General features: G+C 41.2%; 1 protein-coding gene across 3 annotated transcripts in view; it reads left to right on the top strand.

The window, feature by feature from the left end:
• The window catches only part of GAN (gigaxonin), a 29,168-nt gene extending 14,535 nt beyond the window's left edge, over window positions 1–14,633 (top strand). Inside the window, exons 3-12 of one of the 3 annotated variants that reach the window (XR_005954439.1) lie at window positions 75–425; window positions 879–1,096; window positions 1,975–2,096; window positions 2,594–2,706; window positions 3,783–3,932; window positions 4,271–4,407; window positions 4,892–5,020; window positions 10,931–11,040; window positions 11,785–12,721; window positions 13,978–14,633. Coding sequence is in view for 2 of the 3 variants with exons in the window: in XM_041459020.1 (XP_041314954.1) it covers window positions 75–425; window positions 879–1,096; window positions 1,975–2,096; window positions 2,594–2,706; window positions 3,783–3,932; window positions 4,271–4,407; window positions 4,892–5,020; window positions 10,931–11,040; window positions 11,785–11,966 (1,512 nt within the window). In the remaining variant the exon portion in view is untranslated. Of the gene's footprint in view, window positions 1–74; window positions 426–878; window positions 1,097–1,974; window positions 2,097–2,593; window positions 2,707–3,782; window positions 3,933–4,270; window positions 4,408–4,891; window positions 5,021–10,930; window positions 11,041–11,784 lie in introns of all 3 variants that reach the window. The other 2 variants (XM_041459020.1, XM_041459021.1) reach the window with 2 other exon arrangements.
• Window positions 14,634–16,471: the final 1,838 nt, after the last annotated feature.

Below are 16,471 nucleotides of genomic sequence, written 5' to 3'. Positions count from 1 at the left end.
GAGTGTAATGAATGCGGGCATGTCATGGAACAAATGAGTGATAGTAGCTATAACTTCTAAATTAATTCTTGCAGATCAGGCTAAATGAAGAAACTATCCAAGATGTGGTACAGGCAGCTGATCTCCTGCTGCTTACAGACTTAAAAACTCTCTGCTGTGAGTTTTTAGAAGGTTGCATAGCTGCTGAGAACTGTATTGGTATTCGGGACTTTGCACTGCACTATTGTTTGCATCATGTTCACTACCTTGCCTCAGAGTATCTGGAAACTCACTTTCGAGATGTCAGCAGCACAGAGGAATTCTTGGAACTGACTCCTCAAAAACTGAAAGAAGTGCTGTCCATGGAAAAGCTCAATGTTGGAAACGAAAGATACGTCTTTGAAGCGGTGATTAGGTGGATTTCTCATGATTCAGAATCCAGAAAGGTCAGGACATCCAAATGTTTGTATTTTGAACATGTCACAAATTGGAGTGTTCATTCTAATCAGTGGGAACTTGAAATAGATCTGTTTCTTTCAGGACTAATCTTATAGAATTTATTGAATTTTGCCTGAAATGCAGACCACAGCATTGCAGTAAAAGGGTGAAAGCTGTGTGGATGGTATATTATCTACTGCCTTCATTATTTAATAGGCATTAAGAAAAAAAAGCACCATTTTGACATTTGATGATATAATCTTGTTTAGATGATTGGAGAGCAAGTAGCATGTTTATAGAGAAACTTCGAGGACTTGATGCATTTTCTTACTAACACTCTCTTGTATAGTTTATTCCTTGCCAGTATCAAAAACTCTCAAGTATTTGCTAAGCACAGAAGCATCTGCATGTGCGGGTGGCTGCGTGCTGGGGGTGATTTTGTGTCCGTGCTGCCTCCCCAGGTCCACATGAAGGATGTGATGTCGGCAGTGTGGGTGTCGGGGCTGGACGCGGCGTACCTGCGCGAGCAGATGATGAGCGAGCCGCTGGTGCGCGAGATCGTCAAGGAGTGCAACAACATCCCCCTGACACCCCCGCAGCAGGGAGAGGCCATGCTGGCCTCCTTCAAGCCCCGGGGCTACTCCGAGTGCATCGTGACAGTTGGGGGGGAAGAGAGAGTGTAAGTGTGCAGTGGAACGACAGCTGGTCCCGGTGCCGGCACTCACCACTCTGAAAACACAGAGTACAGAGAATGTGTGCACCTATTGCTTGTTACTCTATCATTTGAGTTTGTTTTAGGTTGGTCAGACATGCCTAAAATACCTTTGGGGGTGATTCAGCAATAAATAGTTATTTTGTTTCTGACATTCAACATGTAGTAAACTTTGAGTAGTGTTGTTTGTTCAGTAAGTGTTGGCTCGATTTTTTTTTTTCTAAACTGAATAGTCTTAAACACAGAATAATTTCTGATGATCTGAAAAGCATCTCTAACAAAACTTAGGAGTAATGAACATGTGCTTTAAACTGTTTTGTTTATAACAGATGTGGTTCCAAAATAAAAGGGTCATTATTGGTGCATCTGAGATAAGGTGAAAATTCCTGTTCCACACAATAATCCCGTTCTTTATTTGAGTACCCCCTGCAGCAGAAGGGAGGGTTCAGTCCTGTTTAAATAAATTAAGCATTTAGATGTTAGCTCTTTATAGAAGCATAGTAAACCACCAGATAACATTTTGCATGTCAGTTTGTGAATCACTTTACTCAGACATTACTAATACTCTCCATCAGTTCTTCTTAGCTCGTTCAAAGTTCATAAAAAAGGTAATAGGCAGATACAGTAGGAATGAAGTGAATCAGCTTTTTATGTCTCCAAGTCTGTACAAACTCAATTTACATGTTTGGTTTGGGGATCTTCTCCTTACCAGGGAAATGCCACGTGATGAATAGACACAAAAACAAGAACAAGCCAGCTTTGGACACGAGGTGTTAACAGTGAACTCGTAAAACTCTGTCTTTGTCTCTCTGTTTCTGTCTGTTCCCTCCCCTCCCTGTGTTCAGATCACGGAAACCAACCTCAGTGATGCGGTGTATGTGTCCTCTTTACGATCCCAATAGACAGCTCTGGATTGAACTTGCTCCTATGAGTATTCCAAGGATCAATCATGGAGTATTGTCAGCAGGTAAAGGGGAACTTCATCTTTGTAAAGTCAATGTTATGAAAACTTACCAGTGCCTCAAAATCTGAGATACAGCTTATAATAATATATTTTCCTCAAGACTGACTGCACTGGGTTATTTCATGCTTCCCCTTTGTCTGCCCAAAACTGTACTTGATTCTGTGAAAATCCCTGTCATCTGAGTGTCTTAAAATCACTATTCCTGCAACATTTTGTGGGAATCTGCTACCTCTGTCTCTCCAGGAGTATTTAATGTTTTAAGTAAATTCTATTTGCTGCATCACTGAATATGTTGAAGGGTATCTGCAGGGGCAGACTTGAGTCAGATGTAAGTATGTGTTTTACCTTCTCCAGTCCAGAGTCTGACCTGTGACTGGTCTGGATCTCTTGGTGAATTCCAGAATGCAGCTCACCAGTCATGTTGTTTTGCTCAGCGTGCAGATGTGAGTCCTCTTCTTGAGAGTCCTGTTCTTAAGATCATATTACATTTTGTTTTACAGAAGGATTTTTATTTGTGCTTGGTGGTCAGGATGAAAACAAGGGAACGCTAAGCTCTGGAGAGAAATATGATCCAGACACCAATTCATGGAGTTCCTTACCACCAATGCATGAGGCAAGATCTCTATCTAACTGTTGGGATTTAAGTTTTTACTTTGGCAAAATGTTCCTTTTCTTCTGCAAAATTTTATTCTGAATCTCCAGTCGCTTGCATCTTACACATTCAAAATCATGCTACAGACTGACTTCTGTTTATATCCTGTTGTTCTTGTGGTCTGATGCTGACTGCTGGATCTGGAAAAACTAAACAATTGGTGAAGAGCTAACTGTAAGATGAACTACAAAATTTCAGGAATTTCATAATGAATCAGTCCTATAGTATACTTAATGTTCTGCGTATACTGGCCTTCTAAAACAAGAGACCTCTCAGATGGACAAAGGGATCGGACTGTGCAGAAAAGATGGACAGAGGACTGGCCAACATACAGAACTTGGCTTGCACAGACATATTTAGGTTTGGTTTGAGTTAATGCTTCCTTCTTCATAATTACATTCCATCAAAAAGTAACAGTTTGTTATTTGTAAACATATATCCTTAATACACCTGTGTTTTTATCTTTGTAAATCAGCACAGGGTGTTTATTAAGAACTTGTTTACCACAGGATTTTCCTCTTTGCAATCTCTGGTTGACAGAGGCATGTAGATTTGACTGCAATTTTAGTTATGATGCATTAAATGCTATGCCTGTGATATGTTTGCTGTGAGACTGAAGGGTAGCTGGGCTCATACATACAAAACAGAAGAGCTGCCTTTGCACAGAGAATGGGTCCAGGCTTTGCTGCTAAAGAGACGTGAAAGCAACAGCTTCATTGTGGAGACCACCACTATGGGAACTGAAATATGGCCAAGCTCTGCTCTTAGATTTTTCTGTGGTCTCTTTGGCTTCTGCTACTCTGCTTTTTTTTTATTTTTCCCTTTTGATACCCTTTGTTTTGTTTAGTTGATTAAATTAATAATCTTATGCTTATGAAGTTTAGGACTTCACCATTTAAAAAAAAATAAGACAAAACAAAAGCCAGGCATAATACCAATAGCACTTTGCAGACAGATACTCTGAAAAATAAGATTGTGTTCATTTATTCACAATGGCAGTCATGTTTTTCAATGTTGACTTTATTGATGTTCCTTAGGCACGACATAATTTTGGAGTGGTAGAGATTGATGGGATTCTGTATATTCTGGGAGGTGAGGATGGTGAAAGGGAGCTGATCTCTATGGAGAGCTATGATATTTATAGCCGGACCTGGACCAAGCAGCCAGACTTGACCATGGTTAGAAAGGTAAAAACTACATCTTATATTATTGTGTTGCTTTTTGTTAAATAGTCAGTGCAGATATACGTATGTGCATATATATCTAGATGTATAAAAATATGTATTTTAAGCTTTTGCTTCAAGTAGAGGCTGTAGCAAATAGTCTCAAAATGAAATGAGAGTGAGCAGCTTCTTCTCTCTTTATACACCAAATAAAACTGGCTGAGCATTTTTATGCCTTGCATTGTTTGACATGGGGTATAGGCAACTCAAATGCCTCTGTGTGTGTATAGACAGCTTTGAGCTCTCAATACTGTGCATTTGTGTGTCATTTCAGATATAATTTTCTTTTTTTTTCCCACAAGATTGGCTGCTATGCAGCTATGAAGAAGAAAATCTATGCAATGGGTGGAGGCTCCTATGGAAAACTCTTTGAATCTGTGGAGTGTTATGACCCCAGGACTCAGCAGTGGACAGCAATCTGTCCTCTCAAAGAGAGGAGGTGAGGGAAAATGGAAGTGGGGGGACTAGACTGCTTTTCCAGCCCTCTGATGGGAGGAAAGTGTCCTTTTTCTGATGAATCTGTGAAGATGGCCTATGAATCTCACCTGGTCTTTCTGAGTCGTGGTGGGCTGTCGTTAACATGTGGCTGAGTAAAGACAAGCATCCAAGCAATAAATACAAATGTTGTAGAAACATGCAAATGTTGCAAGCCCTAGTTCCCTGATGCAAAATGAAAACTAGAAATTATAGTTCAATTGTAACTTCAGAATATTTTTAGAGAGAAATATTTTTACTGTGGGTTTTTTTTTTTGTGATCTGAATTAGGTGCTTACAATTAATATCCGTGACTCATCTTGTTGGTTATTTAAGGCATCTGTGTGTATAAATAAATAAAAAGAGTAAAAGATGAAGAAAGTTCAGAGGGGTATGCAAAAGGGTTTTGATACATGGCACTAATATTTTTTCCTTGTTTGGATTTTCAGATTTGGGGCAGTGGCCTGTGGAGTTGCCTCTGAGCTTTATGTATTTGGTGGGGTCAGGAGTCGTGATGACAGCCAAGCCAGTGAGATGGTGACATGCAAATCAGAATTTTATCACGATGAGTTTAAAAGGTAACTGGCTACAGCTCTAAACACAGAAAATAACTTGCCATCCAGTCATCTGCCTGCTCCCTCACCCCTTGTTCCTGCACTCTGAACCACAGGAGGTCTTTGCCATGTGTCTGTTGCTCATTTCACTTTTTGTCACCCAGTCTGGCTGTTACTGAAGGCCCATCCACCCCACTTTTCCCTCTAACATGCCAAATCTAAATTCCTGGAGCCACCATGGTGGGTCTTGAGTGCCCCTGGACAGGAGAAGCACCTTGGTCACACAGGGAGTTTGTGGCTCTTCCCCTGCACTCTGCAATTTCTCCAAGTGCAGAGTCCTGCTGCCCCCACCCCTACTCGTGCCCACAGCTGAGTGCTCATTACAGGTCTTTTCCAACCTAAATGATGCCATGGTTCTATGGAGGAATGTATGTATGTATGTACAGGGATATTTCTTCATGGTCCAATCCTGTCTTCAAAGATTTGCAGCTTAGGGAATTCCTAAACTAGAGATAAGAAATTTGATGCATTTCTGTTCCAAGCATTTATAGCTGATGGCATCCACATAGGCTTTTGCCACAGGAAGGACACTCTGGATGTTAGACATCCCACAGGCACCTTACCACACTGCATGTCTCATCTCCTTCTGTTTGTTTTGAATTTTCTTCCAATTACTTCATTTCTTATCTCTTGGTTCTGGTAGTGGAATCCACCTTACTATATGTGGTAACCATTTAAAATGTTACCTTACATTGAATGTTTTGTTTAGTCACCTTGTTCTCCAGTCATAATTTACAAGCTTGGTTCCTCCAGTGACTTTTTTTCTTGCATATAACTGTAAATTGAATTATTCTTCTTTCATAAATTAAATTTTAGGAAGACTTTGTGGTCAGATGTTTCAAGGCTTGTTGACAAGTGAAGGAGATTAGCATGTCTTTATTAGAAGATCAAGACTGATTTATGACAGTGACCTGTATAAAAGGACACAAAAATAGAACAGTAGATGTAAATTCATTATATAATTTTCTTGCAAGATATGGTTGTAAAGAGACTTTAATTTCTGTATGAAGAGGTCTTCTCTGTTGTTCAAAGTGATGTCTAAACTAGCTATAATCAAATGAAGCTGAAGAAAAACATTCTTTAAATTGGTTAAAAGAAGCAGACAGATCAGAGGGGCTGTTGCTGCTGATGCTCCCTTAGTGTTTGCTAGCCTTCTGGAGGCTGGGGAAATGGTAGAAGTTTATTAATGTTTTGCAAGAGGTCTTTGAAAGGGAAAGAACTGTGGAAAGAAGTGCTCCCCTCTCTCCTACTTGCTATTTTCAGCTGATTTACTTGAAATATTTCCAGCCTGATTCTGTTCTTCAGAAGGTTGTAGCTCATGATTCCTCAGCAGTGGCTGCAAAGCTGTTTCACTGGTAGATGCAGGCTGAGCTTCCATGAAGTGGAGTGTGGGGAGCTGGGTGCTGCAGGTGAGGCCGTGGTGCCACCTGCTGACTGCAGCACCCACACCTGGCATGGCTTTGTGTCTTTGCTTGGTGGCATCCCCCAGGCCTTGCAGGATCCCAGTGGAACAGTGATAAAACTGCAGCTGCAGGTGCTGGCTGTGTGGTGTGAGGGCTGTGCTGGCACGGGGCAGGGGAGGCAGCAGAGCTGACTGATGGAGCTGATGGAGGAGACACGTGGGGAGGGCAGCTGAGATACCAGACTTTGCCTTTCTGCTCTGCCACTGCCCAGTCCGAGCTCAGAAATTTAACTCAGCGTGAACCTGCAGGCAGGAAACAGGTTTGGGGTGTTTCTGTGGAGATTGGGGACCAGGGAAGGCTGGGATGGTGGCAGCTGCTGCCTGGAGATGGTGCTCCCAGGATTTGGAAGGCCCCAGCTCAGCCCAGGGTGCCGTAGCCAGAAGAGGGTGCAGTGTCTCTGTGTTATGTTCCAGCACTCACCTCCAGGGTCTGTCAGTTATCCCAGGTTTCACTACCCTGAGATCTGTGTAGAAGATCAATTCTAGCAGTCTCAAACCAAAATGCACAGTGACTTTTTAAAAAGTTACTTGTCAATGTTGCATACTTTGTAATGAGCTGTGGGCTTTTCCAGCTGTTTTTAAGTAAGTGGAGAACTCCATTATGTTCACTTTCTCTGTGGATGCAGAGAACTCTCTGGACTGTGAGTTCAGCTGTGGGATGGTGCTGGTTCTGGGGTACGTGCAGCACTGCACACCTGTGTCATCTGCACAAATGTCCATGTGTGCCTCAATGCCAGAGCACAGGCTCGAGCATCATGCCAGGCACCCAGAGCCTGAGTGCTTGAGTTACAGGTTTAACTCCAGAGTGAATGTCTAAGGATGTACTCACATCAGTATATAAACATATTAATTCATGTAAGCTGCCATAATTCTGGCTTGAATTGGATTAAAGGACTGGACTTGTTGAATATTATTTACTTTGACAATAACTTACTCCAAAATAGCTCACAGTGCAGAGTCTCAAAATTGTTATTCTTAATCATGACGCAGACTTTTCAGAGACTGGGGATCTGCTGAGATCTTCACACTAGCAAAAAAATAAACATTAAGACTCCTGTTAAGCTGTGCTGTATAAACAAGTAATAGAATAAATGAAGTGAGACAAAATAGTAGCATCCACATGAAATGTGAACAGGGTAATGTAGGAAATAATTCTCATACTTGAAGTGCTGCTGTAACTGAGATTTTTCAATTAATAAATGTTTTGTCGGGCTGTCTTTAGAGTCATGTGCATGAGTGGATTTAAGTGAACCCAAAGACAGAAAAAGCTGTATGTCAGACTGCAGGGTTTTTGCAGGATGTAGATTTTTTTTCAAAGGCTATAGATTGAGCTTTGTGTGCATTGTATCCTGTTTTTTTAAATATCGACCAAGCTAAAAACAGATTTAATGCATGTGAAAATGGAAGATGGAAATGTGAAGGTATCCTTCACTCTGATCCAGTGTTGGTCTACTCCATAAAAAGCAGGAAGTCTTAAATACATAATCAAGACCTTGATGGGTCAGACTTTCTGTCAGAGTCCATAATTTATAACACACTTTTTGCATCACGAAGGTGAGTGGAGAATTGGATGATGTCTGTACACACTCAGGTTTTTTCTTTTCAATGTGGATGGTTGGAAATATTTAATACAGCCCAAACTGACTTCAGGATTCTTTGCAAGATCTGCTGGTGTATGGCCACTGCTGCCTTCCCCTGGTGGTCTGTAAGTGGGGTAGGATTTCTTCCTTCTTCTCATGATTCAAGAAAGAACTATGAAAATTTGCAGGTAGTAAGGGGGATAAAAGTGAGAGAGAATTTTCAGAAGCAGTACTTTGGTAAAATATCCTTTACAATGTTCTTTTTGCTACTGGCACATCATGGAAATAAGGAAGAGCTTTCAGCAGCATATAACTAGTGAACTAAATAGTCTTGTAACATAGTATATGTAATTAGCAACATTCTTCCAGTGTGCAGGAATTTCATTAAAAGCAAGTGCTTATGCAAATATAACGAGAACACTGATTGATAGCACTGTCAGATGAGAGGAACATGGATTTTCATTCATTTCCAAGCTTCCTTTCTCAGCTAGGGTGATCTTGAGGTGACGTGTCTGGAATATGTTGGCTGTGTATCACATTTTTATTTACTTCCCACTTGGAAATAAAGCAGTTACCCCCATCCCACTCGTTAACTATAGCAGTGTGGATGGATCATTTTGTTTGTCTCACTTTAAGACTGAAAGAAATGAGGATTCCTTCCCTTCTATTTTTAAACTGGTCGAAGCCTATTCCAGTTTCAGAGCCATCACTTCTGCCCCTGGTTGCAGCAGGACTTGCCTTCCCCCTGCTCCTCTTGGACTCGGTTTGAGTGGAGCCATCCCAGGGAAGTACGCAAGCGTTCTGTTCCAAGGACTGTTTTCAGATTCCTGAAGATTGTGAATTTTTGGTCATGGTGTTTTTTCCATACTGTTCAAACAGCAGGCACAACCCACATTAAGCTGGAGCTTAGTCAAATTCTGATGAAACGTGACCCCTTGCCCTTCCTGTCTTTGTTCCTTCCTAGTTTTAACGGCTAAAGCTGCTGTGAGTGTTCCTGAAAAGTGCTGCCTGTTTTTTAAAGCATACATGTTGAGAAAGCCTGAGGATTAATTTTCACAAGCAGCTACAGAAACTTTGATACTGTGCTTTGGTGATGCACAGTAGGAAAATGCTTGGGTCTCACCCTGTGCGTTTAGGTTTTTCTGTTTAAACCCCAAAACCCAGAGTATCTAGTGCAGATAAACTCCTGATTTGAGTCTTTTTCCCTTCCTTAACCTGGTCCTATAGTTAGAACTTAAATAAAATAAAAAAAAAAAATTCAGTCTTCCTTCCTGCATTTCTCTGCTGCTTACTCAGTTTTCAGAATTCTAGGTCACTTGCTGCTAAAAAGCAATGAAAATACTGTGCCCTCCTTCTACGGTAAGGGAAGGAAGCTACTGAAATATGGTGTAAGTTGTTTTGATCTGTGAGAGTTTCTGAACCAGTGTAGAGAACTTCTCCTTTTCTCTCCTTAGTTCATCCGTCCTCCTCTCTGACAGCTACAAACCATTTCCTTGCTTTGCGCAGAACGTTAATCCTTCAATGTACAGCACAGACAAAATAATGGACAGCCAATCCTTTCATTTGCCCTTTAAAAATTGATTTCTGTCTCCAAGATAATTGATATGGAGCAGCATCTTCTTCAGTGCCAGAAGAGTGGTTTACTTCTGAATCAGGTGTTCAGATGATGCAGAATTTTCAAAGATCAGCAGTATCTGGGAGGGCATTTTCTAACTTTTTTCTTCAAATTAAACTGGTATGGCCATGAAAATATATGGGATGTTTTTTAAAGGTTTCTCAGATCTTCATGTTCTCTGTAAATTATTTAATAAAAAGTGTAGGAACAGTCCCCTAAAATGTCCTTGATTTGTACATGTCAGGGTCTGTATATGGTAACTGTGACAGCATCTGCAAAGCTGCGGGAGCATTTTGTAGGAATTTGTTTCAAAACCACAGAGAGGATGCTGATAACTCTTGCAACCTCTTTATAAACCAGCATCCCATGTGGATGAGGAGTACATCCCCACCTGTTTTCCAAAGGCTTTAACAAGGAAAACTGCTTTTCACTTGGTGGAAAGATCAGGCTGATGTATTGTTGAAATGAGCCTGAGCTTACAGTGAACACAGGGGAGCTGTAGGATTACTGTAGGAGCTGGAAAGGGATTGAAAAGAGCCTGATATGAGATTGGAAAGGTCTGTGGCAATTCCAGATAAAGGACATTTCTTTTCCAAATTCCATTACCACTTTGATTTCCAGTCTTCTGTCCCTTGTTTGAAATTAAGCATTGCCAAGTGCTGCATTCTTCATAGCAGGCAAGGATTTGTTGTCCCTGATAAAGCACTATTAAAGAAGTTGAAGAATTATATGGGGGAGACACTGCTTAATAGTAAGGTTCTGCTATAGCAATTTGTTTTTTTCCCTTACTATGGATCATTAAAACATATGTGTTTATTTTAAAGACAGTTTAAAGACTGTTTTTAAGACAAAGCTGCCTAAAATTTTCTCTGTAGGGAAGATTGACTGGCATAGCTGTTGTTGGCTGTCTAACATGCCTGTTCTCTTCCAGAAGGTCACACTGTGTGGCTGCAAGAAGAATTTATTATAGGTAGATTACACAGATGAGTGGAGCAATTCTGAAATTGAGCAACTTCAGGATACAGCAGTACTAGCTGCTTTTTCTGGCTGGGAGAAATCAGGACTATCCCCAACTATAATGTTGCCTTTACATAACAAATTAATATGTACACTCTGCTTTTGAGTCAAAGATTACAGCTGCAAAAAGACTCAGGATTATTTTTTTTAAATGTGCTCACTAAAAATCAAATCCTGTTTTTCAATTGTTATTTTTACAGGTGGATTTATCTAAATGACCAGAACCTATGTATCCCAACTAGCTCTTCTTTTGTGTATGGAGCTGTGCCCATCGGAGCCAGCATATATGTGATTGGAGATCTCGATACAGGTCAGAACCAGGACTAAAAACCTCATTATGCACATTTCCTTCCAATATTTTGAATACTTGGTACTGATGAGACTGAACATTTTAAGAGGCTGGGACACTGTTCTGTCACTGTGGGTCAGGGGGATTATGCTGGACATACAGAAACACACAGGTTGGTTTTGGACCTTCAGTAACAAGTTCAGTGCCATGAGCATTGGCTTGATTTGGTTGATTAGTTTGAAGACCACAAGAGATCAAGACTAAGAGTGTGTTACTGCTTTTATCTAAATGTAAGAAGACCTGTTAGTGCCTGAGGTTGTAGCTCCTATCTTTGCAGTGGGAAACAGGCAATTCTGCATTCTAGGGACATTGTCTAGTGGTTCACAAGGATGTGATAGTGACTCTTGGCTCTCAATCCCAACTAAATAGATGTGTGCTATCAAACATACTCAGTTCACAGCTGCCAGCATCTGGCCACGCTCTGTAAAAGAGATTTGGAAGACTTTTGTGACCATGTGTACGTATATGATTGTGTAGCAGGGCTTTCTTCAAAATACAAGCAAACAAAATTCCAAATTTTTCGGGTTTAAGTAGATCAGAAATGTCACAGTAGTTCCTTTTTGACAACAGTTTCAAACCACCCACCCAAATACCGATTTGTGTTCGTGTGTCTGCTCCCGTTCACATATTTGCCTTACTAGAGGTTAAACGTGGTTAAGCTGCAGTGAATTTTAAGCATTTCATCTCTTTTTTTCATTAATTCAGGTACAAACTATGACTATGTTAGGGAATTTAAGAGAAGCACGGGCACCTGGCAGCGCACCAAGCCGCTGTTCCCCTCGGACCTGCGCCGGACGGGCTGCGCAGCGCTGCGGATCGCCAACTGCAAACTCTTCCGGCTGCAGCTGCAGCAGGGATTGTTCCGCATCCGCGTACCTTCGCCGTGACCCGTGTGCTGCCAGGGGACGAGACTGGAAGGGTTCTGTGCAGTCCACCATAATCTAGCTCTATTTAAAGGAAAAGCTGAGAAATTACAGCTGAAAATTACACTGTATGCTGTGCTTTGGTATGGTAACTGTTTTTGTTTTAAATGCTTACAAAGCTTGAGTCTCAGTACTTGTTTCGGGAACAAATAACTTAAGTACACATTAAAGAGGAGAGAAGGAGGAAAATAAAAGGGGAGATCAAGGAAACACCTTCAGTCATAACTATTTGGAGTTTAAACCTTGTTATTGAAGGAGGATTTTGTGTGTGAAACTGTTGGGAATCAGTTTCCTTTGGCGAAGCTTATTGAAAAGCAAAAAAAAAAAGAGCTTTCAGGTGCGTTTCCCCTGCGGGGAACTGATACGAATCCATGTGCTATCTGGAACTGGATAGCTGTAATACACAGAAGCTACACGATAACCAACCTCCCTGGTGTGCTGCTGTTGGAGCATGAGGCCACAGGGGGTGTTGGTCGTTGCACCTTTTATTTCTAGTCCTTTCTCAAAAGATAAGGTCTGTGCCTAAAAAATGGTGGAGGTGTGTACATACGGTTTTTCATTCATTTGCAATGGTTTCATTCTGACAAATATTTTTAATATATATAAAATGGACTAATCTGAAATGGATACACCCCGGAAAATGGATACAGTACACCACAAAGAAGTAAACAGTTTTTTCCTACGCTGTCATTCGAGTAGCCTGATGAACTGGTCTGCAGGTGGGTGGTGTGTGCTTTTGGGTGGGCTTTGGTGGCTGTTTTCCTTGAAGTGAAAAGGGAAGACATGTTTGGAACAGTTAGTGATGATTGCTGCTTTTGGTAAGAGCAAAAGGACAAACTAAATAGATTGTGTTCCTTTTTACTTCATATTGCTTGCAAGCTAAGAATGGTTTTTAAGACTGAGGATTGTAGAAAGGTGTATTTTATGTCTCTTAGAACAAAGGTGAAATATGACAACGATATATTTATTTTGCAAAAAACATGGGGTTTGGACTAAGAGTTAAGGAAAATTTGTACAGTGACTTTAAATTGGGATCAAAAGTTGGTTTACTAATGATTTCTGTGCTACAGTACAGTCTTGTTTACTGCTGTCTGAAAGCTGGGTTTTATGGTGTGGTTATAGTGAAGAACTTAGTATCTTGCATTTTATTTCTTACAAAGCCTTGTTCACATCAGTAGTGATATTTAATTGACTTTTGTTTGTAGTCAAGATCAGCTGGTAGAACAGTTTTACCTCAATTTTTGATTTCTTTGTTATTGTGATGGGTGGGACATAACCTGTATTTATTTAAAAGGAATAAAATGGGAGAGACTGAAAATAGAAATAATACCTCCTGCCCTTCAGAAAAAGAGACTTTGTACAACCAGTATTACAACTACATACAAGACTTTCCACTCTGCAACTCTGTGGACCTCACATAAGCCAAACTCTGCCCTCAGTTGTGTTAGTGTAAACCTTCTTCATCTTTATTGAAATCATCTTACATACGTTGAAATATCATCCCAAACTAGTTCAAAATATTGGTATTTCACTAAATAGTCCTTGAAGAGCCATTCTGAAATTTCTTTCTGCTCAGTCCTTCCATAGCACTGATGTGGGGTTGGAATGACTGATTCCTCAGCAGAGGAGTATGGGAGGGTGGGGAAAAGGGCAGCAGCCAATCCATTGACCTTTTTTTATTTTTATTTTTATAATGCTGAAGTGCTGCAAAACTTGAACTATATACATTGATTTTCTGACCTATATTAGCTGGCATATTAAAAAGTTTATATATTTATGCATTGCAGTAAACTTGGTGTGTGTATATATATATATGTCTTTAGATTTTAAATTTATATATAATGCTTTACTACAGAAATGTGAACCACTATTTCCATCCTTGGCTGGCTCGTGAAATAAATCAAGTGCTGTTAGTTTATCTGTTAAACTTCCCTTTTTTGAAAAATCTTACATGGATCAATTTTTTTTTCCTCAGACAAAGTGCCAAGATCCCATATTCAAAAGTGATGAATGTTCCTAAGTATCTGTTTCACTTTGAGCTCAGTTTTCTAAGTGGCTTGGAAAACTTCCGAAAATGTTATTCAGAATATTGCCAGCTGCTATCTCCCGAGTCCCTGTAGCTTCCCAGTACACTGAGGGCATTCAGCATCCAGAAAACGTAAGTGATAAATGCACGTGATAAATCCAAGTAAATACTCTAGCAGTGTTTTGCAGTTCAAGTTACTGAACCAAATGTTTACACTTAGAGTAGGATTAACACTAGGTGTTCTTAGCGTGTTTTTTTTTTTAAAGAAAACATAAATAAAACAAACAAATCTGCTGGTGATTTGAGCGTGTTGCGAATGCACTCAGTGAGATTTGACCAAGAAGTTTAAGCCTCTGTACCTGAACCAGTCACAAATTGAATTCCTGAGCACGTTGTACTCGTGTCATTTTCCATGTGGCTGGGGACCAAGTCTCCAGGGATGCTCTCCAGGGGTTTTGGGCGTGTGCTCAGATTTAGGCACTCCTGAGATCTCAAAACTGGCTTCCTTGGCCTTGCCTAAGGGAATGGGACCATTCCCCATCTGCACTGTTTGTGGGACTGATCCAAGAGCTGTTCTAGCCTCTGTATGTGCAGGAGGGAAGGGATGTGTCTTCCTGTCTGTCTGTCTGTCTGTCCAGCTCTGAACTGTCCCTTGGATTGTGCAATAACCAGGTTCCATTTCCCTCTGAATTTGGAGCGAGGCTCTGAAGCCGAGGCTCCTCTTTCTGCAGGGATTGTACCAGTGGTGGTGTAGGAGTGAAGAGGCAGAGCTCACCTCTGACTTCTCTTTCTCTTTTCCAAGGGGTGGTTGACTTCAGAAGGGGAGGGAGGCTGTGACAGTACCAGAGGTGCTGAGAGCAGGGAGGTCACCAGTTTGCTGAGTGTTGACTGTGCAAACAGCTGTAGATTGAACTGGCTTCCCTGGTAAATGCCACCACTCAGCTGTCCCTGCTCTCCTGGCACTGTGTACCCCTGCACATGATGGCTGAGCCCCATGGGAAACAACTCAGGAGTTTTTCTGAGTTGCAGTCTGGGGGTTTTAAGTGGTTTGGCAGTTTAGAAACTTGTTTAAGTTGTCCTTGCTAAGCACAGTGGCCTTAATTCCTCCCAGGTCATGCGTTGGCACTGACATTCAGCCAGGTCCTCCACAGGTGACTGTTTGAATGTGTGTCCTGGCCAGCTGTCCATGCAGGATGAGAACTGGCTGGGCCACCTTGAGCTTGAGGCACTTGGGCTGGGCCTCTGCATCTGTTTTCCTTTCCCTGGTGAGGAATTGGACCAACCCCAGCTACTGAAATCAGAAAATCACCAAATACAGGGTAGGAATTGTGGAAGATGGGACGAGCAGTGGCTTTTTTCTCCCCTTTCTCCATCCCTTTCCACAATTCCCCCAAGAAAAGTTTCTTCCTTTTTTTCAAGTGCCACAGATAATTTTGGAAAAATTTTGGAATTGTCAATTTTAGGGGAAAAGTGGGGAAAAAATATATGCTACTGTAAGCACACAGCAGTGTCCTCTGTGCTTGTTTTACACTTGTAGCCTTGTGGTTGCTCTGCACAGCAGACAGAGATTACAGAAGCAGAGGTGTAAAGTGCTTTTGCTCTCATAAAATAAATCCCTTGAGTTTCTGAGGGAGGAACATGCCTGGCCTGGCTCTGTTCCTTACCTGGCCTTGACAGATGCTCATATTCCTAAAGAGTCAGGGTTGAATTTCAGATCCTCTCCCTTGCTGGTTTTATAACTTGAAGAAGAGGCATCCTGAAGAGTCTTCCGTTTTGTTGTACCATAGCAAGGTCTAGTTGTCCTTAAATATTTTGTCAGCTAATCCTTAAATTTTAGTATTGTGAAGGTGCTGTGTCAGCCCAGCTGCTTCTGGTCAAGCGAATTTCTGTAGCTTTGAGGGTACTTCATCTTTAAATTGAAGGCAAATTAATACAAAATTACACAAAAGGACAGAAGTGATTCTGAAACCAGAAGCTGAAAATCAGCAAACTGATAGCTGTGGGCAAGCTGTGTCCCTGGTGTTTGCACAGCACGTGCCTGGCACACAGCCTGCCTTCAGGAGCAGAGATCTTGATGAAAATAAGGTTTTTATCAGAGCTACTGAACCGCCTGGCTTATGAACTCCCCCTCCAGAACACACCAGGCAGCTTGGTTGTTTTGCAATATTTCTGGTGCCTGCATGACTCAGTAAATCCACAAGTACAGGACTGAGGGGTCTGGGGAGGTTTTCCCCTGTTTTAACTGCAGTTTCTCTGTTTGTTCCATAAATGCTGTGCAGGGGCTCTGCTGCCATGCATGTGCCATGCAGAGTGGAGGATGCAATAACAAATCCAAATTGTTACAAGTGCCAAACTTTTGGGTTCTTCTGTGTATAACAATAATTCAACTGTTCTACTAAAATACAGATATGCTTAAAATTCACTGTGTTCCAAAAAAGAGCAG

Source organism: Pyrgilauda ruficollis, unplaced genomic scaffold (genome assembly GCF_017590135.1).
Source record: "Pyrgilauda ruficollis isolate IOZ18807 unplaced genomic scaffold, ASM1759013v1 scaffold13, whole genome shotgun sequence".
NCBI lineage: Eukaryota > Metazoa > Chordata > Aves > Passeriformes > Passeridae > Pyrgilauda > Pyrgilauda ruficollis.
Note: the sequence above shows the minus strand (reverse complement) of the source record. Positions and strands in the feature narration are given on the sequence as shown.